This window comes from Hemicordylus capensis, chromosome 3 (genome assembly GCF_027244095.1).
Source record: "Hemicordylus capensis ecotype Gifberg chromosome 3, rHemCap1.1.pri, whole genome shotgun sequence".
In the NCBI taxonomy this organism is placed as follows: domain Eukaryota; kingdom Metazoa; phylum Chordata; class Lepidosauria; order Squamata; family Cordylidae; genus Hemicordylus; species Hemicordylus capensis.
In genome coordinates this window covers 283,099,486-283,126,208 of record NC_069659.1, presented here as the reverse complement: position 1 = coordinate 283,126,208, position 26,723 = coordinate 283,099,486, and the positions used below count along the sequence as shown (strand labels likewise).

The 26,723-nt window shown below is 45.7% G+C and overlaps 2 protein-coding genes across 4 annotated transcripts in view; one reads left to right on the top strand and one right to left on the bottom strand.

The window, feature by feature from the left end:
- Positions 1 to 26,723, top strand: part of CNNM2 (cyclin and CBS domain divalent metal cation transport mediator 2) — a 296,053-nt gene that overhangs the window by 138,842 nt on the left and 130,488 nt on the right. The window lies entirely within an intron of this gene.
- Positions 9,528 to 12,745, bottom strand: LOC128349370 (zinc finger MYM-type protein 5-like). The gene is made up of 2 exons (XM_053305530.1): positions 12,592 to 12,745; positions 9,528 to 12,325 (listed from the first exon to the last, which is right to left on the bottom strand). Exons 1-2 carry the CDS (start codon positions 12,743 to 12,745, stop codon positions 11,310 to 11,312), a joined length of 1,170 nt encoding a protein of 389 aa, XP_053161505.1. The 3' UTR covers positions 9,528 to 11,309.

The window sequence follows — 26,723 nt, the reverse complement described above, 5'->3', positions numbered from 1 at the left end:
CTTCCACTATTCAAACCTGCTCGGACCATAGTCACCACGGATGCCAGCCTCCTTGGTGGGGGAGCCCATTGTCTAGGTCATCTGGCCCAAGCCTGGTGGTGGTCTGCCAAATCAAATAAGTCAATAAACTACTTAGAATTGTGGGCAGTTCGCTTCGCCCTTCTTCACTTTCATTGACTTGTCCAAGGAAAACACGTTCTCATCAGAACCGACAACAACACCGCCAAAGCGCACATCAACTGTCAGGGTGGCACATGGTCCTGTACTCTGATGAAAGAATCCATCCTTCTATTCCAATAGGCAGATGCCAATCTGACATCCATAGTGGCCAAACACCTCAGCGGAACCGAAAACACACAGGCAGACTGGCTCAGTCGCCAGTCTGTAAACCCAGCAGAGTGGTCTCTCCATTCACTCATTTGATTTCTATACTGCCCTACCAAAAATGGCTCAGGGCGGTTTACATAGAGAAATAATAAATAAGTAAGATGGATCCTTGTCCCCAAAGGGCTCACAATTTAAAAAGAAACATAAAATAGACACCAGCAACAGTCACTGGAGGTACTGTGCTAGGGGTGGATAGGGCCAGTTACTCTCCCCCCTGGTAAATAAAGAGAATCACCACGTTAAAAGGTGCCTCTTTGCCAAGTTAGCAGGGATCCGGAAGTCTTCTCCCAGGTCACTCACGTCCTCGGATACCCTCAGGTAGACCTCTTCACTTCACCCACCAACCACCTGCTCCCACGGTTCTTCACGAGGTATCACTCTCCTCAAGTGAAGTCAGTGCCCTGACATCACCTTGGCCCAAGGCTCTACACCTTCCCTTTACCACAATAATCACGAAGGTCCTCAGGAAGCTCGTTCTGGAACAAGCAGAGCTAATCCTCAGAGCCCCCCATTGGCTGCTGAGGCCTTGGTTTCCAGATCTCCTAGATCTTTGAATCTGACCCCCAGGGCCCCTGCCCAATCGGTGGGACCTCCGGTCCCAGGGACCTCTGCTCCGCCCAGATCCAGGGTGGTCACAACTTTATGTCTGGAGGTTGAGCGCACTAAGTTAGCTGGCCATGGATACTCCAAGCCTGTTTAGGACATGGCATCTCATAGGCCATCCACTTCTAGAATCTACCAGGCAACCTGGGCTGCCTTCCTCCATTGGTCACGGACAAACCACAAGGACCCGCTTTGGGCCGGAGTTCCAGAAGTACTGGTCTTTCTGCAAGGGGTTTGGAACTGCGTCACCAACCTGCTACCCTGAGACACCAAGCTTCAGCACTGGCATCGGTTCTCATCATCTCCAGTTCTAACAATGCATCACCCGGTCTCCATCCTCATGTTGCATTGACCAGGCCTTCTTTTGAACCTCTTTCTACCATTCCCCTCAAACTCCTGTCGTACAAGCTCCTGTTCCTGATAGCTGTAACTTCTGCCCGCAGGGTCTCCAAACTAGGAGCCCTTCCCGTCTGTAAGGATCTGTGTATGTTTCAGCCAGACTCAGCAGTTCTCAGACTTGACCTGACTTTTATCCCAAAGATCAATTTCTCCTTCCATAGATTTCAGGACATAGTCCTCCCCTCCTTTTGCCCATCCCTGGGAAAAGATCTGGCACAAGCTGGATGTCCGCCGTGCACTTTGCGCTTATATCAAGCGCATGAAGGGTATTCGCAAATCGGATTCCCTTTTCATGTCCTTTCACCCCTCTTCCTTAGGCAACAAGGTCTCCAAGGCCTTACTGTCACACTGTATAAAATCTTGTATTCTCCTTGCCTATGTTACTCTTAATCTTCCTCCTCCTGGTGGGGTCACGGCTCACTCCACGAGAAGTGCAGCCATGTCAGCAGCTTTCTCAGCTCACACGCCACTTTCAGAAATCTGTAAGGCGGCCACATGGTCCTCCATTACCCCTTTCATTAAGCACTACAAAATCTCCTCTTTTTCTTCACCCTAGGCTGCCTTCGGTCATAGAGTTCTCCAACAAGTGGTCTGAGACATCCTTCCCTCCCTATTTATCGACTTTCCACTTTGGCAAGTCCCTATCAGATTAGCTCCAACATAGGGGAAAAAGGAACATTGGCTTACCATGAAGGGTTCTTTTTCCCTGTAATCGGAGCTAATCAGTCCCACCCGGATGTCTTATCCAGAAGTTACTCCTCGGGAATATTGGGTGTTTCCCCCCCTATACTTTCCTTCTTTGTATGTGGGAAGACAGCTCCCAGGGCTATAGTCAGGCTGTTCTGTCTTTACCTGTTCTCTCTCTGCTTCAGTTTGGAATGGTCTAATTGTTTTTCTCTAGAGCCTTTTTTCTCATATAGAGTCTTCCTTACTCAGCTCTCTCCTTCTGACTATTCTCACTCTTCGCGACAGCCCCGGAACTGGGGCTAGGACACCTCCGGCAACAGGAAATTAACGTCACGCGATCCAGTTCTTTCTTGAGCATGCTCAATACACAATCCTATCTGATGAGCTCCAAACATAGGGGAAAAGAACCCTTCACGGTAAGCCAATGTTCCTTTCCCCCCAGTTTAGGGGAAAGAAAAGGGAAATATTGGTGCATGCAAACAAACTCTGTCTTGGCTAACACTGAAGAGCAATAGAGCAGTTCTCAGAATACAGTATTGCTTGGGTCAGTGCATGGGGATAGCAGTGCTGCCAAGAGTGATAATCATCCATGTAATTAGTACGTGGTTAGGGTGTAATGACCGTGGCCCTTAGTAATGACTCTGAATCTGACCCTGAGGAGACTGGGCCAGCACTAGACCTAGTCACAGTCCGTGACATCAGACCAAAGCCTGAAAGAATACTAAAATTGGAGCTCCCTGAAACAGCGCCCTCTGAGCATGAGCACCCTGAAATGGCACCCCTGGGAATCATGCCCCCTGAAGAGCTGGCCTTTCCCACACCTTTAAAGTCCCTGATTTCTGCATGCAAGTACCTGGAATGGACTTAGCAGGATTGAATTGAGGAGGAGGTGTACTAGATTCCAGGTCTGAAGGCTGCCCCTTAAAGACTTCCACATTCCAGGCAAGACAAGAAGGCAGAGTCCAGGAGGGACAGCCTTAGCTCAGGTGTATTTAAGAGCTAAGTCTACCTCCTCTGTCAGAGCAACTTGTCTCCTGGAGCTGTCCATGGTGCTGTAATCCAACTTGCTCACCTTGCTGCCTTCTTGACTTTGTAGTATCATCTGTTGGACAGAATACACCACAGGAAGTCCAAACCTAAACAGTTTGGAGCCATTTAAAGGTAGGTTAATAGAAATTAACTGCTTCAAGCCAGCAATCCTCAGATGGGTAACAAATAGCATGGCTACCAGATGGGGAGACAGAAGGACTCCATGTACATCTGGGAGCCCTTCAGGTACCCCTAGGGGCATTAGTACCCCCTGTTGGGAACCCCTGGACTGAGGAAAATGGATAGCTTGGTAGATTGAGATGATGAATCTCTTATACTCTTGACTACTTCTCAAACGTGTGTCCATATTGAGTTAAAACAATAATGAAGCATCCAAACAGAAGTGTCAGTCAGTTGGAGATACAGATTTATATGAAGGAATAATGTTTTGAGCGAATGGTAGAGCTGGATACTGAAATGCATAGGATTTCATGAGATCACCTTGGAACAGTGTGTAGACAGAGGAGGACCAAGAATAAATCCCTAGGGGAGAGTGAGAAAGCATAGGAAAAGTTTCCCTCTGTGGAAACGTGGGAGGAAAACAATGAGACAGGAAGAAAACCATCTGAGTACAGATTCAAAGCCAGAGACCCTGAGCATAAAGAGAATCACAATAATGCCGCTTCCCACCGCCACAGGAGGTGGAGTTGTGCCCCCATCACCTGAAGCAGGCATGGGGGCCACCATCTTAGGTTCCCCCTCCACGTGGCCTTGATCAGCCAATCAGGGGAAGGAGGTGGGCGGATGGAGCCTGGTCACCTCCATTCATAGCAGTCGCCTGGCAGGAGGAAGGAGTGTTGCCGGGAGCTCTCTGTGGCCATGTTGGCCAGCAAGTTTCGTTGGTGATTTTTGTGAGGGCAGGGGATAGAAGCCAGATCGTAAGGGATGCAGAGTGTATCTGGATGAAAGTCAAAGCAAAGGGAATAAGCTACATGCTCCAGGAGTTTAAAGTCAAAGAGTAGAAGGGAGAGTGGGTAGTAGCTGAAGAGGAAAAGGTGGACAAGGAATGGCCAATCAGGCAATACAGAACAGCAAGATGGAGATGCAGAGGAAAGTAATCTCGCAGAATTAACGTCCCTGGTAGAGAAGCAGAGTGGTGGGGGTTTTGTGGGCAGGAGCTGTAACTATAACTGGCAAAATTTGGAAAGAAAACGTCTTGCTAGCATGACCTTAAAGGTGACTTGTGTGAGAGAAGGAGAGAGCACCAAAGGCAAGGGCAGCAATATGACTGTTGTAGGAAAGGACCAGGTTTTAGTGAGGGCAAGTCGTGGAAGGACTGGGAGAGGGAGAGATTGTGGACAGACTGCTTTCTGGATGAGGAAATGGAAGAAAGAGGACCAGGAAGGTGGGCTAGCTGGGATTAGGAAAGAAAGGCTACGAGGGTGCCTTGATATTGGGACCATGTATCAGTAAGTAGAGGAAAAGGGAAGGAATATGGCAGGATTAGAGAGGTGAAGAGCTGGAAAGCAGTGTATGATGGTGTAGCTTTTCAAGAGGAATGGTTTGGTCACAAGTATTAATTCTAAAGTTACTATGGGAACAAGTTTTAACTTTTGCACGCTGAAGGGCCTGTTTCGAGCTTGGAACAGAACAGCCCGTTCTGAGTCAGAACGTTCCAAATGCTGTGAAGGGAGTGCCAGGGTGGGTGGTGAGGGGAGGTGGGAGGTACCTTTAAAAATCATTATCTGGTTACTGTTGCACCTGTGAGCCGTGGTACCCACCCAGCATCTCATGCCAAGACTGCCCTGCCTAAGGCTCACTTCTGGTCTCTGTGCATGCTTAGCATTCATTTGCAAGAAAATGAGTGCTTCTGGTAGTATTGTCTAATAATGTTGCCTCTATAGGTTGATCACTCTGTCATAACTAATCTTGATACCTGTTTCACATAACTGAACAACTTTTCAGAAGATGAATATTATTGCTTTCTGTGAATGGACTCGGTAATGCAGTGTTTATGGCTGTGAAGAAAGTAGTGTGACTTTAATATGTGTCTTAGGTGTGTTTTTAAAATGCTGTAACGATGATTGTATATGATCCTTTTACATTGGAATTAGTATATGAGAAAACACTCATTTCTGTCTGGCCTAGAGCGGCCAGCCTTTTCTGTCACATATCCAATGTTATTGGAGGTAAGTTGTTGCATGGCTATTCAAGAAGGGAGGAAGAAGCAGCCTGCTCTGGGGAAAATGCATGAGAAGGGAAGGGGACTATGATATATGCATCTCCATATTGTATGGATTTTATGATCCATATCATTAGAGGGAGCATGAGCAATGGGTAGCAGAGATTTCAAAGGGACAGAGAGGGATCAGTCGGTAACTGGCTTTGGAAGCCAAGTTCACAAGGAACAGTTTTTAGAAGAAAGGAATCTTTGACGATGCAGAATAGGAGGGAGATGTCCCTAGCCTGAGGTAGGGAGTTTTTAGTAGGTTGACAAACATTGTTGCCATACTTGAATGTAACTGGCTCCTCTATCCTTGATTCCACATGCTAAGCAGGGCCCTCCCTGGTTGCATTTAAATGGGAGACTAGTTACATGTGTGAGCACTGCAAGATATTCCCCTTAGGGAATGGAGCCGCTCTGGGAAGAGCACCTGCATGCAGAAGGTTCCAGGTTCCCTCCCTGACATCTCCAAGATAGGGCTGAGAGGGACTCCTGCCTGCAACTTGCTGCCAGTCTTGTGTAGACAGTACTGAGCTAGATGGACCAATGGTCTGACTCGGTATATGGCAGCTTCCTGTGTCCCTAACTGAGACTCAGAAGCACTGATTCTCCACAGAAAGTGCTAACGATTATTAGACTCTGGATTAAAGAAAGGCCTCTGAGAGCAAAATATGTATATTGTAGCATTATTCCACTGAGACTTGTGCTTAGCAGTAGGACACATTTTCCCTTTGCAAGCCTCATATTTAGATTAGGAATACTTTTGGGGGGCCCAATAGCCATTCTCAGACAGTGTAGTCAGGCTTGCTTATCTGGCCCACAAAGACTGTGAGTCTGAAGGAAATGACAGAAATAGATACATTTGTTTCCAAAACACAACCTTTTGGTCTAGAAAAAAAGATACCTGTCTCTTGGGAAAGATGAGAAGGCTCCCATCTCCCCTGTCTGTCTGGGCTCAAGGCCCCATATCCTTTGTCTCCGACTGGCTCTCATTTCTTATCGTTTACTAGAAAAACATTCCAGCATGTGTATGTTACCACCAAAAAAGATGGAGAGATTGATGTCCTGTGCAGTATCTTTATTTATAGGAAAATGGAGATGAACCAAAATAAGATGGGAACATTGAAAGTCTTTAAATACTCTGGGAAGGATGGAAAATGGGTGGCTTACATTGTCCCCAGGGTTCAGGAGACTTTCTCATGAACAGCTTGCAGGAACCCACTGAGTAGTTCTTTCCATCGAACTCAACCAATTCTTTTGTGAAATGTCATCCTAAATGCCTCCTGTATTTGGTGTTATTAATCTGGCAGTCATTAGATTTTACAGGAGGAATGTTGGTGGTAAAGGTTTGAGCAATCATAATTCTTAGGCTCTGTTTTCTGTCATGATGTTTCTTTATTTTTACTACACTGATTGCTCCATTTTTCAAACATGTATATCTTTCTGCTTTCCTTGGTTATAGTTGAAGTGGCCAGGAGTAATTTTGTGCAGTTTTATTAGTACTAAGTTTGATTCCAGAGCAATACTGAAGTGTAACCACATTTATCACATTACAATTACATCTTAAATGCATGGTGATTTTAATATATTTGTATATTCATATGTGAATATCATGCTATACGTCTTGCTCAAATAAAAGTCAGACATAAAGATAATTGTGTAATTGGTGCTCAGTATCCAAACAGGGTGCTGCTTTTTCCTAATCTTTCTTTTTCAAGTTCCAGAGGGCAGTCTGGGATAGTGCCACTGATGTATAGCAAATTAGACACAGAAGTGCATGGCTTGATATAATGCCAGCCTGCTTACCTAGTCTCAAGGATTTTGTAAGAAATCCCTGTCAGCAGTTAAGAATGCTGTTGGGGTACTTTTCCTTCCCTTAGAGTCAAAGCAACCTGCGAGTGTTGAAGGAGAAAGATAACGCAGAAGCAGATACGGCTGAAATCGTAGCCAGTCATGGTGACGGGTTTGCTACGCAGCTGTTTGTCTGAGAGTATAAATGTATTGCTTTCTGTAATGGTCCTTTGTCTTGTTTTGAGCATTAGCCAAACAATACCTTTACTACTTAAGAGTAAATAAACCTTTGATCTTAAAGTCTTCTCATCTGGGCTGATTATTGACTCCATCTGCCCAGGAACGAACCTCCTTATTAGGGACAAGGTTACCCTGATACATCACCACCCTGATACATCACCATTAAAAGGCAGAATCAATTGTTTCGCTGTACCAGAGGAAGGAGCTCCTCACACTCCTGAACCAGTCCTATATTTTGAACAGGAAGCAGGGTTTATAGAGCTCCCCAGAGCTCTAGCTCCAGCAGATTTTTTAAAAACCATTTTTAATCCTTTTGCCCATCAATTTATTCGGTGACACTGAGTTCTAGTGTTATGAGGGAGGGAGAAATTTTTCTCTATGTCATACAATAATAATTTTAAAAACCTCTGTGGCGTTTCCTTGCTTAATAATATTTTTCCTTCAAAGCCCTAGATATTTTTGCCTTTTCTCATAGGAAAAGTGATCCAACCACTTGATCATTTTCATTTCCTATGCCTTTTGCAATTCCACAATAGCCTTTTTGAAATGAAGTGACCAGAAGTATAGACAGTGGCTGACATCCTGCATAATGAAGCATTGTGTAAAGAGAGACCATGGGGACAGGCCAGGAGCCCTTGCAGAACTCCCTTAGAATACACAAGAGCCCTTGGAGTCAGTCTGGAGTGCTCAGTACACTTGAGAAACTCTCTGTAAGAGCGAAAACAGGTTGCTGACCCTCAGTAGTGTGCTCTTAACTCGAAGAGCTCCATTGCAACAGTGCACATACGGGGACTGGGAGAGTTGCGCAAGGGTTCCTGCCATATCCCTACAGTCCCTCCTTATGCACACACTTTGTTAGTCAGGATGCCAGGCAGTACTCTACACACGTGGACAAATTTGTTGGTACCCTTACAGCTCATTGAAAAAGTATTTTATGCCTCCTGAAAAGCGATGAAATGAAAAGCAGTTGTCCCATGTATACCTGCATGCCTTTGATATGTCATTGAGTAAAGCAAGGCAAAGCAAGTGTGAAAAGAGATAAAGTATTGCTTATTCTACAAAACATTGGACTATTCTGAAGTGGCCTTCTATGAGCCCTGATTTGAATCCTATCTAACATCTAGGGAAAGAACTGAAACATGCAGTCTGGAGAAGGCACCCTTCAAACCTGACACAGCTGGAGCAGTTTGCTCAGGAAGAGTGGGCCAAATTACCTGTTGACAGGTGCAGAAGTCTCATTGAGAGCTACAGGAATTGTTTGTTTGCAGTGATTGCCTCTACGGGTTGTGCAACAAACAACAAACAAATGTCCATGTGCCAACATGGACATTTTCATTCTGTAATCCGCCAGAACCTCAAGATCTTTTCTGGTTAGTCACTACTAGGATCTTAACTATGTGATGTTAGGATTTTTTGACCCTCTGTACATCACTTTATACTTACATAAACTTTCATTTGCCAGTTTGTACCCTGTTCACTCAGTTTGAAGAGATCCTTTTGGAGTTCACTGCAGTCATCTTGAATGTTCATCAGTAATTTGGTGTTGTCTGCAAACTTTGCTATCTTACTGCTCACCTCTGACCCTAGATTACTTATAAATAACTTAAATATCTCTCATCCCAATACAGATACTTGGGGGAACTCCACTGCTTACTTTATGTACTGTGAAAACTGTCAACCTGCCCTCTGCTTCCTGTTTTTTAATGAGTTCTTGATACATAAGAGGACTCATCCTCATGTCCCATAACTGCTAAATTTACTTTGGAGCCCTTGGTGAGGGATTCTGTCATATGTTTCTTTTTAGTCCAAGTACAACATTTTTATCAGATTGCCTATATTTTTTTTGTTTGCCAGAGTTGCCAGAAGCTAAGGGGTATACTCGTGGGTCAAATGGGCCGTAAGCCAGAATTTGGCTTTTTAAAAGCCAAATCTGGCCACCTAGGAACTTGACACTTTCAAACAGTGTTCTTTCTAACAGGGATTCCCAGATGTTGTTTACTACAACTTCCAGCAGGGGCGTAACAAGGTTGGCTTGGGTCCAGAGACAAGATTTTAAAATGCCCCCCCCCCCCATCACCACCTTCCTCTCCTTCTCCTGGCCCAATGTAGCCTCTGCTAACTATCCCAACTAGTTAAAAGGTGTAAATAACAGCACAGCAGAACCAACTAATACAACAGAAGAACTTTACCCATTGCACATATTCCAACTACAGTTACAAGGTGTGCATAACAACAGACCCAACTAAAAACAGTATCAATGAAGAACAGTTAACACTGCACACATAAATAACAGAACCAACTATTAAAACAGTATTGATGAAGAACTTCACATTGCACATATCCCAACTATGATATCTCACACCCACCATCCAGAACTTAATTCAATGGCTTCTTGAGTGCTTTCAGTTCAGCAAAGTTGTCTATTATCTTTTGTATATCCAGTTTCTTTGCTCTTTCATTTTCAATGGATAGCAGAGCAAGGCTACTGAGTTTTTCCTGAGACATGGAACTCCTCATGTAGTTCTTGATGAGCTTCAGTTTTGAGAATGATCTCTCAGAAGATGCCACTGTTACGGGTAGGGTCAGGAAAAGCATATATGCTGTGCAGATATCAGGGTAACTGATGCAAAGGCCACAATTGTCAATCATGAGCAGTTCAGCAACTTCCTTTATAGTTGTTTTTTTTTTTGAAATCTCTTCTTTCAATAAATTTCTAAACTGTATCAAGTATCTTGGAAGAGAGGTAGTCAAGTCCATGTCATATTTACTGACCAAAAGTTCTCCTGCTTCAATTAAGTCCTCATCAGTTGCTGATGTCAGTGTTGATGGGTGAAGAGCACTGAAGATAGTAACAATCTCATGTAGGCCCTCAAAGCGTTGTTTCAATTGTGAGGAAGCTATATCCAGCACACAGAGGAACACATTTACTCTAAAACAGTCCTCTGCATTTGTTAGCCTTTGATCCTCAGATAGCTCATCATGAAACCTCTTCACCTTTCGCACACGTTGCTCCTCAAACACCTGGGATACTCCACACTTTTCTGACATTTTTGCTGCAGTTTCACGGAGGGAGTCATACTCATTTTTGTTCTCTTGCAAATTAGTGTGAATGGTTCGGAGATAGGTTGCTGCTTTGCTGAGGTCGGTTTCTGGGGACTGTAGCATCATTGAAACAGCATTAACAGGTCCTAAAATGTTAGACAGCAGCACAGTAAGGAAGACAAACTGAAACTACTCCATTTTGGATTTCAAAGCTTTGGCTTCTGAGATTTCATCTTTCTTCTTGCTTAGGAGGATTATTTCAGTAAGCACTTTGAGGATATCTGTGAAGCGGCACTGAAGGGCTACTAGTGCCTCATGATGTGACGACCATCTGGTCGGACAAAGTTTCTTCAGTGTCGTTTTTGATCCAGATGTTAAGTGAGCTAATGTATGCCAGCGTTTGATGCTATGTGCAAAGAAGATGTATATTCTTTCCACAACTCCAAAGAAGTTCCTTACCTCTGGAATATTGGACATTGCATCATTCAAGACTAGGTTCAGGTTGTGGGAAGCACAATGAACGTAAGTTGCCTTTGGCTGTAAAGCCTGAATTCTAGCTTGCACACCACTGTAGACACCACTCATGGTTGCAGCTCCATCGTAACCTTGGCCTCGCAATTTTAGGAGGTCCAGTTTATTGCTTTCCATAGCATTCAAAATAGTCTGTGTGAAGCCAGATGCAGACTGATCCTCCACCACCAGAAAGCCCAAGAATGTTTCATGTATTTTTATTTCAACTGGCTGATCCTTTTCGTCGGTCTCAACAGAAACGAAGCGGACTACCTGGCTGAGCTGATCTGTCTTGCCAGCATCCTGTGTTGTGTCTATGATGACAGAGAAAAATGCAGCTGTGTTGGCATCCTTTATTATTTCTTCCTTGATGCTTTCTGAGAGTATATCAATCAGTTCATTTTGAATAGCAGGGCTCAGGTACTTTGTTTGTCGCTCTGGAATAATTTAGCAACTCTTGCAATACAGGATCATATTTTGCAATTAAGGTGATGATAGAGAGAAAGTTGCCATGATTTCCACCTGTGCTCACATCTTCCCTGTGACCTCTAAATGCCAGGTTGGACGTAGCCAGGGTCAGTGTGACATTGATGATTCTATCAAGCACTTGCCTCCAGAAGTTTGCCTCTTTCCTAATCGCAGCTTCTGCTTCTGCTGACACTGTTTTGTTCAGCCGCCAATGATCCAGAACAGTCATACACTCCTGATGGCCAACAGCACCTTCATGGACTTCTATCTTCCTTTTCAGATTATGCCAGTCACGAACTCCTCTCACCCATCCTCCCTCTCTGTCCTGAGAAAAAAGCCAGCATGGTTGACAGTAGGCTTGGTCTGAAGTTGGCGAGTAGCACAGCCATTTCCGCTGCAGTTTTAGGCCACTTTTACTCAATTCTGAATAGTAGGTTTTTGAGAAACGTCTGTTTGACTGGCCATGCTGTGGAAATGGACCTGGTGGTTGGCATGGCCCATTTGAAATAATGAAGATCTTTTCAGCTGTACTAAGAGGTTCACTGTAGAGTTCTTTGTCAGTAGGAAATTTTTTTGAGATCAAATCTACATTAATTTCCTTGCCAGCATGTTCTCTTGTCTCTCCTTCATGTCCTCTCGTTTGAATGTCTTCACCTTGCTCAGTGGGTATTGACTGCTGTGTTGTCATATCTGCTGCATGTTCACCTTGTTCCTGCTCTACAGGACTTGAACCATGGCAGATAGCACTCACTGTTGCCGTTTCTGTAGTCTGAGTCACCTTATCTTCCTCCAGTGAAGTGCCTTGGCTGGTCTTCATGAAAAATGATGTGATTTTTGGTAGCTTGGCCTCCTCTGCTAGCCTTGCTTTCTTCAACCCACGTTTTTGAGCACCACTCTTCTGTTTTCGTGTAAGACTGGAATGGCTGGTACTTGGAGTTTCCATTTCTAGTGTAAGTGAAATAGGAAGAATCACTAGTCCACTCCATTACTAGTGCAAGCGAAATAGGAAAAGTGCAGAGTCTCCCTTTCCCCAGGACCTCTGGCCAAAGTCCAGGGCCTCCGCACCACAGGCCCCCAAGGAGTTATAATGTCTTAATTTATAATGCTTTCCACCAATTTAGTCAGGAGAAATATTGGATGGGTCAGCCTGTAATTTCCTTACATCCCACTGACTTCCTTTTTTGTTTGTTTTTAATTATTAAATTTGCTACCTTTCGGTTTTCCAGTTGTACTTTCGGGCAGCTTGCAGAGAAGATACAGAATCTTGATCCTTCCCACAGTATACAAGATAAACTGGAGAGCTGTTTTGGAGAATCTGCAAGCCTCCCCTTCAGCCCAAGCAAATACAGGATTAAAATAAAGCATTGCTAGTGACAGATGTGGCTTATCTTGCTTGGATAAGAGGAGTCCTGTGAAGAAATCATATGGGGGCAGGTGTGTGAGTGGCAGTATGGCAATACTGTATTTTTAAAACATTATTAATGGTTTATTAATACATCAGTAAAACAGAAACATAAATGAATTTGGGGTTCCACCATCAATGTGAGCAAACCATTATATTAACACCATGCAAATCTAATGTATTACCTTTTTCCTCGTATCATTCCCTCCCTTTTTGCTTGCTGCTTTGGGAGTATTGTCTTCTTTATTTTTAGTCATCCCTGTTTCTTTGGCATCCCATCTGTAGCATCATATGGTGAGGATGGAGGTGGGAGGCAATGCATTCCCAAACTTAACATTGGCAGCATTTGGGACAATAGAAAGTCAATTGAGTTGGGAAATATTTCTTTATTGTGTGTGTTATTTCCTATAGATATATCATGTAAGCCTGTTTAAAGGAGAAATTATGTTGTAGTATCTAGAAAAGAGGTGGCTTTGGATTTGGATAAATAATGTTCAAAACTCTCTTTTTTTCAAGAGGTATATTTTTCTGTTCAGGGCAGAATTTCAGATAAGCCCTGAGGGTGTGATCAGCTCTGGTCAACTACACTGGTCCAATCTGTGCTGTCTTTTTCTCTCACCACCCACTGCTTACTGCAGTCATCTCACCTGGATGTGCAATTGTAGATGAACTAGTGGCAGCAATAGAACTCCCTGCTTGGCTTTCTAGATATGATACCTTTGGTAAGTGGAAGACAAGTAGCTAAAACAGTGGTAACCAGTCCTGGTTCTCTTTTGGACAGTTAGAAACATGGCTTGGCTTTGGGCCAGCTTCATGTATGCAACCAGGGCATAGTCATTTTGAAAACTTCATGAATGCTGCTTCAGACGGAAAGCCATTTTGCTGAATCATTCCTTAGGCAGTTCTGATGAATGTTTATCACATGATTGTAAACTGCAAAAATAAAATAAATTGAAAATATCTGGGAAAGAATGGGTAGCCACTTTATGCAAGCAGCTTTTCATATGGAGCATCATATAGTTGCATCTGCAAGTGACTTACTACACTTACTACATGTGTGCATCTGATCTCCTTTTTACTTTGTGACCTTGTTACTAAGATTTCTCACATTTATTTAGGATTTGCCCCATGTCTTGTTGGTTATAAAGGATTGATAGTACCAAGACAGAGGCTGGATTTGCCACGTTGTCCAGATTCTCAAGCTGACTGCCCGCAGAATCTTGCCTTCGCTAGCCTAGTCCAGGCTTTCAAAAGTGCTTCTCAGATCCAGAAAACCCTTGACATGCCATTTCTGCAGTTGGTGGACCAAGCTTTCTCCTTCTGTTTCTCATGAGGTCATTTCATCATTGGCTCTTATCCTGTTCATCTTTTTGTACCTCTTGTCACTGTGGGACTCAAGCCATAGTGCCTTCTCCCTGACAATCCACTTGGCAGCTGTTTTCAGATTCCACCCACATTTAACATTGGGATCAATATTTATGGTCCCACTTGTTCAGCATTTCATCAAAGAGTTGTCCCAACCCCCCATTCTATAAATATCACCCCCTAGAGATTTCTATATTAGGTGATATAGGAATTCAATAAATAAATGGTTCCAGGTGGTTCTCGTGAGGCTCTTGCCTAAACACTTTAAACCCCCTAGCCTCATGTAACCTAGGTAACCCTCTGGGCCAGTCCTCCTTTCTGACTTTATATTGTGAAACAGTTGTAATCTGGCTAGATGGCAGCTCCTTGCCCAAAGGTTTCTCACTTTTTCATATTCTTTCCCTGGTCTCTGATGGAAAACTTCCATCTCTGATGCACTCATCTCCTATAAGGATCTTTTCTTTTATATTCATTACATTGCCTTGTTTCAACAAGTTCCACACCTCTTCATACACAAGCCCTTGTAAGGGCTTGCATGTACCTTCTCAGAGGTTCAGCTAGGTAATTTTGGAGCCTGGACCTAATGAGCTTATGCCCCCACCCAAACCCACAGGTCTGGGCCAGAGTGGATGGGTGGGGGGAATGACTACACAACCCCCAAATAATCTATATATCTTCTTGATCATTCACCACAAACTCAAAGATCTGGGCCAGAATGCATCCTTCCCCCCAACCCGCCCCACCCCCCAAAAAAGACTATGCAAGCCCCAATGGATTAACATAGCTTCTTGGCCATTCACAAACTAACTAGGACACAACATGTGTCCTTTGTTCCATAGATCACTCACAAAACCAACTTGGACATATAGTGCATTTGTAAGCAGGGGGGAGTTAAAACCACAAAACATTCTCCTTGCTTCACAGTTCTCATGCAGACTTTTTGGATCACAAACCAACTTGAGCATAGTGCATTTGTAAAAAACAAAGAATGCTACTTGTTCAATCAGATATAACAGTTGCACTTTCACTAGATGTAAAGTACTCTATGGACAGAGAACTTTTTATGGCAGTAGTGGGGGACATTCATTAAAAATAACAAGATTGACCGATTGCCTTGAAATAAAAAAAAGACACGGAGCCCTGCCATCTTGGACTACATGTATGCTCAATTTCAGAACTCTAAGGCCATCCATACTAGAAATGGAAAGGATTGGGCAAAAGTGGGAGGCATGTTGCACTTTTTTAATGAAGGCAAGGGGCAGATTCCTTCACATGAGCCTGGAATGATGGTCCAGAGGGGGGCGGGGGGCGGGGCGGGCTTAAGTTCCAGACCTTGTAATTTGCTGTCATGAAACAAGCCACTTATAGGATTTTTTTGAAGTTTTTTTTAAATTAAAAAACCAACAGATTGACTAATCCACCTAAAAATCATTACACAGAGTACTGCTAACCTGTCCTACATCTGAGCCCAATTTCAGAACTCTAGGCCAAGCCATTCCCAAAATATTAAAGGGGTGAAAGGGGGTGAAATTTACCCTTTTTAATGAAGGCAGTGGGCAGATTGCTCCACATGAGGGTGGAATCAAAGTCTGTGGGTGAGGTGGGGCTTCAGTTCCAGATGTGTTTGTAATTTGCTGCCATGAAACGTATAGGACTTTAAAAAAACTTTTTTAAAATTAAAAAAAAATCATTAAATATAAACAGATCAACTGATTTGCTTCAAAATCAATACACAGAGTCCTGATAACCTGTCCTACGCCTATGCCAAATTTCAGAACAATAGGCCAAGTCATTCCAGAAATATAAAAGCGATAGTCTTTTCCCTTGGGGAAAATCATGGGGCCCTCTAGGTTAGTGGACACACAGACCTGGTCCCCCATGCCCATGAGTAGTGGCACCCCTGTACCTTCTTGATGCCTTTCACAATGGATCTCCTCTGCTATCAAACAAATGTACCAACTGGTTTATCAACCCATCCCTGAAGCTGTCAGAGCTCATTCCACATACACCATAGTGGTTTCTGCAGCTTCTGGCAGAGCAGTCACAATTTCTGATTTCTGTTGGGTTTCAAACTTATACTTTTATGAGGCACTATGGCCTTAATGTCTTTTACTCTACAGGTGCAATATTTGACAAGAATAGTTTTGCAGTCTTTGTTCAGTTGAGGATGCTGCATCTTCCTTCCAGTGAAGGTACCTTTTGTGGTCTCCCATTGGTGCACCTAACACAGAGAGACCCCAAAGAAGAAGAATGAATTGCTTACATGTAGCTGATGTTATCTGAAAAATAATTTGTGCCGTCATACTGCTCTCCAGCCTCCAACATTTTTTTTCAGAATTGTTTGCCTTCTTTGGCATTCTGATGTGGCAGTCTACAAGAAACTGGGGGAGGAGGCATTTAGGCGTGTGTATACACTGCAGAGGGGCAAAGTTCATACAGAAATTATTAAGGCTGAGCTCTAGAAAGTTCTGAGAGAGGCTCTGCACAGGTGCACACCCCATAGGTGTGATTGCACAGATTACTTGAAGAACATCAATCAAAATAAGCAACCTGTTCTTCTTATAGCTGTCTTGGAATAGTGGGAAGTGTGTCATCACTACTTGGTAATTAAACCTCCTTTTAAAAAAATACTGTCATGCTCAGTTTTCACACTTTTAATTGTTATAAACTTGAGTCGTATTGATCTGATTACTGCAGTTTGCAACATACTGATTACAAAGCATTGTGATCGTATCCAACTATTAAAAAACATTATATCTATATATTTAATTCTCTAAGGCATACCCATGGCTAATCCCGTGTGTGGCAGCTCTCGCGAGAGTTCGCAAGCAGAAGCACCTTATTGGGCAGTGGGGATTCCATATGCAGATAGGGAGAAGGAGCCTGTTGCACCGTCGTGATTTGGCAGTGGGGATTCCATATGCAGATAAAGAGGAGGAGCCTGTGATGGTTAAGGTCAGTTGGAATGCAACTGTTAAAGATGTTCTTGATTGTAGAGGAGGGGAATAATAAAAGGATAGTGGGCAGGGGTCTGCAAAGAAAGGGGTCGTGAGGGAGGAAAGAATCCCTTCAAGAGAAGGAGGCTGCCATTGTGTGAATTAGATGAGGAAACAAGATGAATAAGATATTTTAACTCAGGGAGGGAGGGAGAGAGAGAACATGATGGGAGTGGGGGAAGAGCGAATAGAGGATTAGGGAAGAGAGACAAGGGTGAGGCCTGGGCCCTAGCCTGTCAGCAGCCGGAGGGGAATGAGTGGCCATGGTGGCACCGGCAGCAAGGTTGGGTCCAGTCAACCACTGCTGCTGTTTGGGGCTACCAAGGACATTGGCAGAGGAAAGCAGGTAGGCAAGGGACGGACCCAGGCCTGAGGGGAACAAGTAGCCATGGCGGTGGCGGCAGCAAGGAAGGGCTCCTGTGGGGAGGAGCAGGAGCGGGGCTCAGGTGAGGAGAACTCTGGGGACAGGAGGCTGCAGCTTGGCCAATAGGTGCCAGCAACACTGCAGCCACAATCAAGAGGGGTGAGGGGGATGGAGTAAAGGGATGGAGGAGAGCATGAGTGCAGCTCAGGTGAAGCTAGAAAGAATCTCTGAGGTACGGGGCTGTGGCAGGAGTGAAGGGAGCAATCAAGTACTAGTGTGCAGATGCTCTGCGCAGGTTAAGCTATTATATAGATATTTACCTCTCCTGGTCTGCTGGCATAGCACAGAATTTATGACATGTATTTGAATCTGTATGTGGATGTGCACGTGTAATTCTGAGTATCCTGAAGGTTGTGTTAGGGAGAAATGCATGACCATGGTTTGATTTGCCAAATATCACACTTAATAGGATGAGAGAGGGTTATGTGTATTCTGCTGAAGTATAGAAAAGCCACAGAACTTTCTAGAGACTGCAGAATTCAATGTCCTCCAAATACCTGTGTGTGTGTGTGTTTTTAAAGCAAATTTTACAGTCCCTGTGGCAGCTAAGATAGGTTCCAAAATGTATAGGTAGTGCCTGCTCAAATGCTAGAAGCTAGAAAGGGGCTCAGTTGGAGTAGGGAGTTCAGGGGGTGAGGAGTCAGTGCTGTGACCATTTTCCCTCCTCATAGCTAAGAGAAGCAGAATAAATCATGCAAATTTATAATATTTGCATGATTTATACAAGACTGAGTACAGCTATTCTTTATGTAGAAAATATTGCTTTGCATGATGATGATGATCGTTAGATTACTTTGTAATTATTTTAGAGTTCATAGACCCATGGTATCAAGTTATTAAATTCTTGTCGTATTTTATTCTTTTAAAGGAAGAGCTGGAATCATTTATCATCTCAGATCATTATTTTGTTCCTCCGTTCAAATTCATTCAATGTATGACTGCCCTTAATGAAAAGGTAAAATCTTTTTGTAATCTGAAATGCCCAAATTATGCTGAAAGGTTCCCCTTTTTCCTAATTTATTCAAATCTGTCACATATTTTCGCTATTAAGGACAAACCCACATGTTATGCACAAAACTACATATCCTGTGATTCTTTTGTCAGGCTTTTTCATTTACCCAAAGTAGCTGCTAAGGTCACAAGTGGAAGTTCAGTGGGGCAGGGAGAAGTGCCTCCTAACTATTTCCCTTGGGTGAATGGACAACAAATAGCAAATGAAGTTCAATATAAGTAAGCCCAAAGTGATGCTCATTGAGGCAAAAGGAAAAAAAAATCCTAACTTCTCATATACACTGATGAGATGTGAACTGCTGATGACTAATCAGGAAAGAAGTTTTGGTGTTCTTATGGGTTACTCAGTGGGAACACCTACTCAGTGTGCAACAGTAGTGAAAAAGGCAAATTCCATGCTAGTGACTTATTACAGAAAATGCCCACCCCAGCTGCTTTTATCTCCATTGGGGAAGAGATACAACTTCTATGTAAAAAAACAGGGTAGGGGTGACTTCTTAGTGGGAAAGTTGTGTGGTGAAAAGCCCCTCTCTCGCTACAACAGACATTTCTGATAATAAAGCCCATTTCTACCAACAATATTGTTGTCTTCTGTTTCAAATTACAGCCTCAGGAGCTACATTGCTTTTAAAATAATAATAGTGGAACTACATATTAGGCATGTGCCCGAAACGTTTCGGAGGCCATTGTAAAGGCCTCCGAAACGTTTTTGCACTGGGGCGGTTTTCGGTGTTTCGGCACGGCAGGGGTAGTACTTTAAGGGCGGGGGAGGGTGTACTCACCCCCCCACCGCGTTTCCCCCGCCGGCGCTCTGTAGATTTCAAGCCCCTCAGGGCAGCAGCGTTCCTCCCTGCCGCCCCGTTCCCCCCGTCGGCCGGAAGTGGCCGGCGTGCGTGTGCCCATCTGCCGTGCGTGCGCGCACGATGGGCGCACGCGTGCTTGCAACTTCCGGCCACTTCCGGCCGACGGGGGGAACAGGGCGGCAGGGAGGAACGCTGCTGCCCCAAGGGGCTTGAAATCTACAGAGCGCCGGTGGGGGAAACGCGGCGGTGGGGGGTGAGTACACCCTCCCCCGCCCTTAAAGTACTACCCCCGCCGATGCCGAAGACAATTCGTGCACATCCCTACTACATATGTAGTTTCTGAGAGGAACTGAAATACTAGCTAAATTATAAGTACCAGGAAATGACAATAGTCTGCAAAAGTTTAGAAGCTATAAATAGCATAAAGGGAAAGACATAATTTGTAAAAACTAGAAAGCAACATAAAAAATACTTCAGCAACTTAAAAGTGATAATTAAAAAAAAAAAACTCCACACTTTTCTGTATTTCCTAAAATGTACATTTAAGTATAAATAATAATATCTGATTGATTCCACTGATTGATATCAGTCATATCAATCTGTGATGCCTGAGGATGTGGACAAGCTGCTTAGGGCAGTGTGGCCTACCACTTGCTCTCTGAATCCTTGCCAAACTTGGCTGCTTCTGGAATGCTCTCCCAGTGGGTGTCTATTCTCTGGTGTCTGTGGCTGCTTTTTAAAAAACTGAAAACACTTTTATTTGTTCAGGCTTTTGCCCCTTAGGGGTTGCCAATCTCTCTTTTCCGGCTGCTCTGTTTTGTTTTTATGGCTGGTTTTGGTATTTTAATGTTCTTAACTGTTTTAATTGATTTTAATATTTTAATGTTATATGGAATTTTAGTGTATTAACTTTTGTAAATCGCCTTGGGATAATTTTATGAAAGGTGATATATAACTCCAACAATAAATAAATAAAAAATCTAGCAGCGAAATTGTTGGAGGTGGCCTATATCATTAACTCATTGCTGAGGTAGGGTAGGAGGATACCTACTTGTTTGAAGGAGGCAATGATTAGACCACTTCTTAAGAAGCCTTCCTTAGATAGACCAATGGTCTGACTCAGTATATGGCAGCTTCCTATGTTCCTAAATACTACTGCAGCACACACACAAGACACCTGTCCCATCCTGACACTCAGCCAACTTCCATAATCAAGATCCTACACACACACACACCCCACAACTGCCTACTCCTAGATTGACAAGGAATACAAGCCACACCTAATGGCACAGCAGGGAAGTAACTTGCCTAGGGAGCAAAAGGTTGCGGGTTCGAATGGAAACACCTATATCAGGCAGCAGTGATATAGGAAGATGCTGAAAGGCAACATTTCATACTATGTGGAAGGAGGCAATGGTAAACCGCTCCTGTATTCTACCAAAGAAAACCACAGGGTTCTGTGGTTGCCAGGAGTCAAAACCAACTTGATAGCACAACAAACCACACCAGGACTACCAACTTTCTAATAAGCCTCTGTACCCACTTCTCAGTGTTCCAACAAGCCAGCAGCCAAGTCAGGTACAGAAACATCAAATTGCATTTGACTTAAAGCAAACATTTATAGCCAGGAAGGAAGGAAGGGGGAAGGAAAGAGATAGATACATAGACAGATAAATAGACAAGAAGTGAGGGAGTAAGGGAGAGCGAGTGAGAGAGAGAGAAGGCAGGAAGGAAGGAAAGAAGGAAAGAGGGAAGGAAAGAGATAGATAGATAGATAGATAGATGATAGGAAGTGAGGGGGAGAGAGAGAGAAAGAAAGAAAGGCAGAGAAGAAGGAAGGAAAGAGAGAGAAGGAGTGAGGGAGAGAGAAAGAGAAAGGAAGGAAGGAAGGAAGGGGGAAGGAAAGAGATATATACATAGACAGATAAATAGACAAGAAGTGAGGGAGTAAGGGAGAGCGAGTGAGAGAGAAGGAAGGAAGGAGATAGATAGATAGATAGATAGATAGATAGATAGATAGATAGATAGATAGATAGATAGATAGATAGTGAGGGAGAGAGTCATCAATCAATGACTATCAAACACTAGATAAAGGTCATGAATTATATCCAAGTGGACTGATTTTAGTACCATATTATTAATTTTTCTTTAAAGCTTTTCTAGTGCAACGCAGCTCTCATATCAGAAGTGCTGCTTTAATAGAGAGCTCTTCGAAAAAAATCTAAGACAAAAGCCAAGTACTTCAAAACTTTCACAAATTTATATTAGCCTCTCCATGACAGTTCAGCTCTATTGTCCTTCCCTTTCTCTCTCAGCAATCATTCCTTTGTATGTGCAATGGAATAGCTGAACTGGGGAGGGAGCAGGGCAGGAGGTCTTCCACAATGTTAAGCACTTTACTACTTATTTTAAAACTAGAATGATGACACTAAAAGAAATAATAAAGTACCATCTTATTCCATATATTATTGTGACACCAGAAAAAAAAACTGAGGGGGAGCACAGAAGGGGGAAAGTGTACTTATGGGTGGGTGTAGCAGCTCTCCCCCTATGAAATCACCCCTTTAAAAGGTGCGTCTCTGCTCAGCATTTTCTCCGGCACTGTTTCTGCTGGCCGTGCTGTCACCGTGTGACCATTTGATGAACCCAGTTACAATACTTGTCCTGCTACGTAGCGTAGCTCACTCACCCACTTTGTCTGTCCTGATTTAAATTCTCCTTTAAGGCAACGAAACTCAGTAAGCTCTAGAGACAAAGGGGTTAATTAGCTAATTAGGCACTGCGGCTCGCATGACACCTGAAGGGGATCTGCATTTTTGTCGTCACTCAGCAGCGTCCCGTGGGTTTGCAAGCACTTCACAGAGAGGAGGGGCGGGACAGACAAAGATCGCCTTTCGTGGTGGCGCCTGTTGGGCGCACGCGCGCAGCCTCCCAGTTTTGCCACGCCGACCCTCGACTGTAGCTGCCTGGAGGAGCCCCCGCCCTCCTCCTTCTCCATTCAATCAGCCCCGGGCAGGAAGGCTGAGCAGAGACTTTAGGTGCTATAAGGACGGGGAGAGAGGCACTCTCTCTGGACACACACAAAAAAACACACCACAGCATGAAATGATCCTGTCCGGAGTGCAGCAGGGCTGCGGCGGCTGCTTTCCCCTTCCCAATGCTCCTCCTCCCACCAGCCCCGCTGCTGCCTGCCCCCCACCCGTGCCCCAGACAACTTTGGGGTCAGCAGCTGCTGCCAGCCAGCGCCGGCTCTCGCGCTATTTTTTAAAAAATAAAATTTTCAAGAAGAGCTCAGCAGACAGAGAACACACACACAACTCCTCCTTGTCGTCGACGACGACCACCAAACACTCGAGGTGGTCTGTTGTTCTCCACCCGCTCTCGCTGTCGCTGTGGCTCTGCCTCCGACCGACGACACCACGTGCAGAAAGTGCTGGGGACGCCGACACTGGGAGGGAGGAGGATGCACGCATGTGCAGCGGCGCGACTCGGCCAGCTTACGCTGATCAAGATTGCGTGTGTGCCCACCCCCTAGAGGGCCTGCCGAAGCAAGCCAGCGTCCCGATTCCCGAAGGCAAGCAGCATAGCAAGGCAAGGTGAAATAGGCGTACGGTGCGGTGCCTGCCAGCAGGCTGCTGCCGCCGCCCGCCAACCAGCTGACTCTGAGCAAAGCAATGGGGGGGGCACGGCCGTGGCAGGGACCACTCGTGGGGGGGCGCCACCACGCGCCTCCTGAAGCTAAATAAATTTTTATTTAAAAATAAATAAATTTTAGATCGGCGGGGGGGACACTTTTTGGCGCCCCCCACGTGACCAGCAAGAGTGGCGCCGGGGGCATGTGCCCCCCCTGCCCCCCTATCATTACGCCCATGAGGTCAGGATCGAACTTGTAACCTTCTGGTTACAGGGCAGCAGTTTTACCACTGCGCCACCAGGGGCTCATTCATGAAGCTGAATACAAGCAAGACAGAGGTGCTCATTGTGGGGGATCGGAATTTGAGGGATGCGTTAGATCTTCCTGTGCTGGATAGGGTTACGCTCCCCCAGAAGGAACAGGTTTGCAGCTTATGAGTGGTCTTGGATCCAGGCCTCACCCTGGTATCCTAGGTGGAGGCTATGGCCAGAAGCGCTTTCCATCAGCTTTGGCTGATTTGACAGCTGTGTCCTTTCCTTGAAGAGAACGATCTCAAAACAGTGGCACATCAGCTGGTAATCTCCAGGTTTACCAATAGTTCTACATTTGTATGTAGTTCGGAAACTTCGGTTAATTTCCTGCCTTTGTACGTAGTTCGGAAACTTCAGTTAGTTCAAAATGAGGCAGCCAGACTGCTCTATGGAGTAACCCAGAGAGCCCATGTTGCACCCAGACCCAGGAAGACATAGACGTAGTTACATTTGGTGAAGCTGGCCTCTTCATTAACATTCCAATTGCAGTGGACTTGTTAAGGCATTCAGCTAGGATTGGCACTCCACCCCCTCAGTGCGGGCACTCACAGGTCGGCCACGTGTGTGGCCGCCTTACACTAAGGCCTAGGGCGCTGGCACCTTGGCGCGAGGCAGTTTGACCGCTGACAAGCGGGAACGCCCTTTTCAGCCAACCTAATGTCAGGTCCCTGCTGTTGGCACTATCCCTCCGACGCAGCACAGCCATACGGAAGGAAGCCGCCTAGAGTGGGGTAGGAGTTGAGCTGCATCCCTGATCTGTCAAGCCTCAGGGGATCAGCGCCTCCTAGTTGAAGCCCCAAAGCTTACCTAAGGTGCTGCACCAGTTATTTCCCAGTTTTTACCCACACTGTACCTGCCACAGCGGGCGTTAGCCTAGCTTAACGCCCCGCACCCCACAGGCCCTTCAGGACCATTGCCAATCCCAGCCTCAGTCATCAATGAGTAGCCACATCCCCTCAGGTGAAAGGTGTACCCCATCACCCCTGTAGAGTGCAGGCTGTGACAAGAGTGTGTCATTGTGCGGTGTGCAACCACCCCTCATGTCAACGCCGCATTAACTCTCCGTCTAGCCCTATCGATCTTGTTCTGCTTATGTGTCCCCCTCCATACTCTACACTGCGTGATGTCAGACAAGAGTATAACCCTCTCTGGGCACCATGCCAGCACCTTCTCCAGGTCCGGTATGGTCTGCTGAGACAGCGAGAATCCCGGCTGGCTGACTAGGTCGTTGCCCCCGAAATGCAGCGGCAGGAATTCGCGCAGCATTGGCAGAAATTGGGCCCTCTGCATGCCCATTCCTCCAAGCCGTTCCGCTGAGGCCCACTGCCCCAGGCCCACCTGCGTTCTGGGTTTGGCGCCCTGCGCCCGCTTGAACACCCCGAACAAAAGCGTGGCCCCAGACGAGGACTCTGGCCCGCTCCGTTGGAGACATCATGTGACTGAGACCCACATCCCAGACCACTGTGTGCTCCCTGTTGAGGCCCGCGTCCCATGTTCTATTCCACGTTCCAAGCCACATGGCTGAGACCCGCGTCCAGACCACCGTGTGCTCTCCACCATATTGCTGAGACCCAGCCATTGGTGTTCCATTGTACGTTCCAAGCCATGTGGCTGAGACCCGCGTCCAGACCACCATGTGCTCTCCACCATATTGCTGAGACCCAGCCATTGGTGTTCCATTGTACGTTCCAAGCCACGAGGCTGAGACCTGCGTCCAGACCACTGTGCGCACTCCACCATATTGCTGAGACATGTGTCCCAGGCCGTTTGGTGTTCCATTCCACGCCCAAGCCACAAGGCTGAGACCTGCGTCCAGACCACTGTGCACTCCCCACCATATTGCTGAGACACGCGTCGCAGGCCATTTGGTGTTCCATTCCACGTTCCGAGCCACCTGGCTGAGACCCGCGTCCCAGACCACTGTGCATTCTCCAGCATGTTGCTGAGACCCGCGCCCCAGGCCATTCAGTATTACATGCCACGTCGCTGAGATGCCTGGCAATGGAGGGTCGAGCCCGTAGAGTGGGGATCTGAAAAATATTAACCTGTGCAACTGCAACATGTTGAATTATTATTATCCTCAATCCTTGTTTATGTAATATTATTATTGTCTTAACATATTATATCCTGTTTTTCCTTCCGGGAGCCCCGAAGGGTGCACTACACTACTTGGTTCCTCCTCCCAGCTGCCCTGTGGGGCAGGTTTAGGCTGCGAGAGGAGTGACCCAGCAAGAATTGCAGCTGTTACTCCCCAATATTTATTTATTTATTATTGTCCCAACCTGTTGTATACTGCCCTTCCCCCCGGGTGCCCAAAGGGTCTACTACACAACTTGGTTCTTCCTCCCAACAAACCCGTGGGGCAGGCTAGGCTGCGAGAGGGGTGACTGGACAGGCGTCACCAAGCCAGAATCATGGCTGAATGAGGAGTCAAACTCAAGGTCTCGTCCATCGGGTCCCCCCACCTGCATGCAACCAGGGGAGACCCTGCCAGCCAAGGGGGCAAGCCACCCAGCAGCCCTGAGGGGCCGGTAAGAAAAATGACTGGCCTGCAGTCATCCAGTAAGAACCATGGCTAAGTGGGGGTTTGAACTCAGGTCTCATGTCCTGGTGCATTTAACAGATGTTAGGACTAAATCACAAGAAAGGTGTTGCAGCAAGAACGGTGTTGCAGCCCGGCCTCCCTGGACCAGCACACAACAGCCCTGCGGAGCGGGTTGCTCCCAGAGAAAGACTGGCCCGCAGTCACCCAGTAAGAATAAATGGCTGAATGGGGATTTGAACTCGGGTCTCAGTCTGCGTGCATTTAACTGATCTCAAGATTAAATTGCAAAAACAGCGTTGCAGCCCTGCAACCCAGGGCCAGCCACACAACAACCCTGCGGGCGAGTTGCACCCAGAGAAGAGACTGGCCCGCATTCACCCAATAAAAACCATGGCTGAATGGGGATTTGAACTGCGAAGAGACTGGCCTGCATTCACCCAATAAGCACCATGGCTGAATGGGGATTTGAACTCAGGTCCCACTCTGGGCACCTACAACTCCCGAAAAGATTAAATTTGCAGGAAAGGTGCTGCAGATCAGCATCCCTCAGTGAAAGGGGCGAGTACTCATCCCAAGGCTATCTCCTTGCTAATTTTCCTAGCTACTACCTGCTCCATCCCTCGCACTGATTTCAAATTGTGCACAAAACTATGCTTACGTAGAAACTGGCATGGAATCCTAAAGCCCTCAGAAAAACCAGCCTCCAGGTAGTGTGCACGCTCCCTGTCTGGGTAGTCGCGCAGGAGCCGCCGAAGCGCCGGCATCTTAATTGGGGTGGGGCCCCTCCATGGGCGGCTGCAGGCCCCTTTCTCCCACCTGAGTGGCAGCACCCCCCTCCCCCTCTAAAACCCT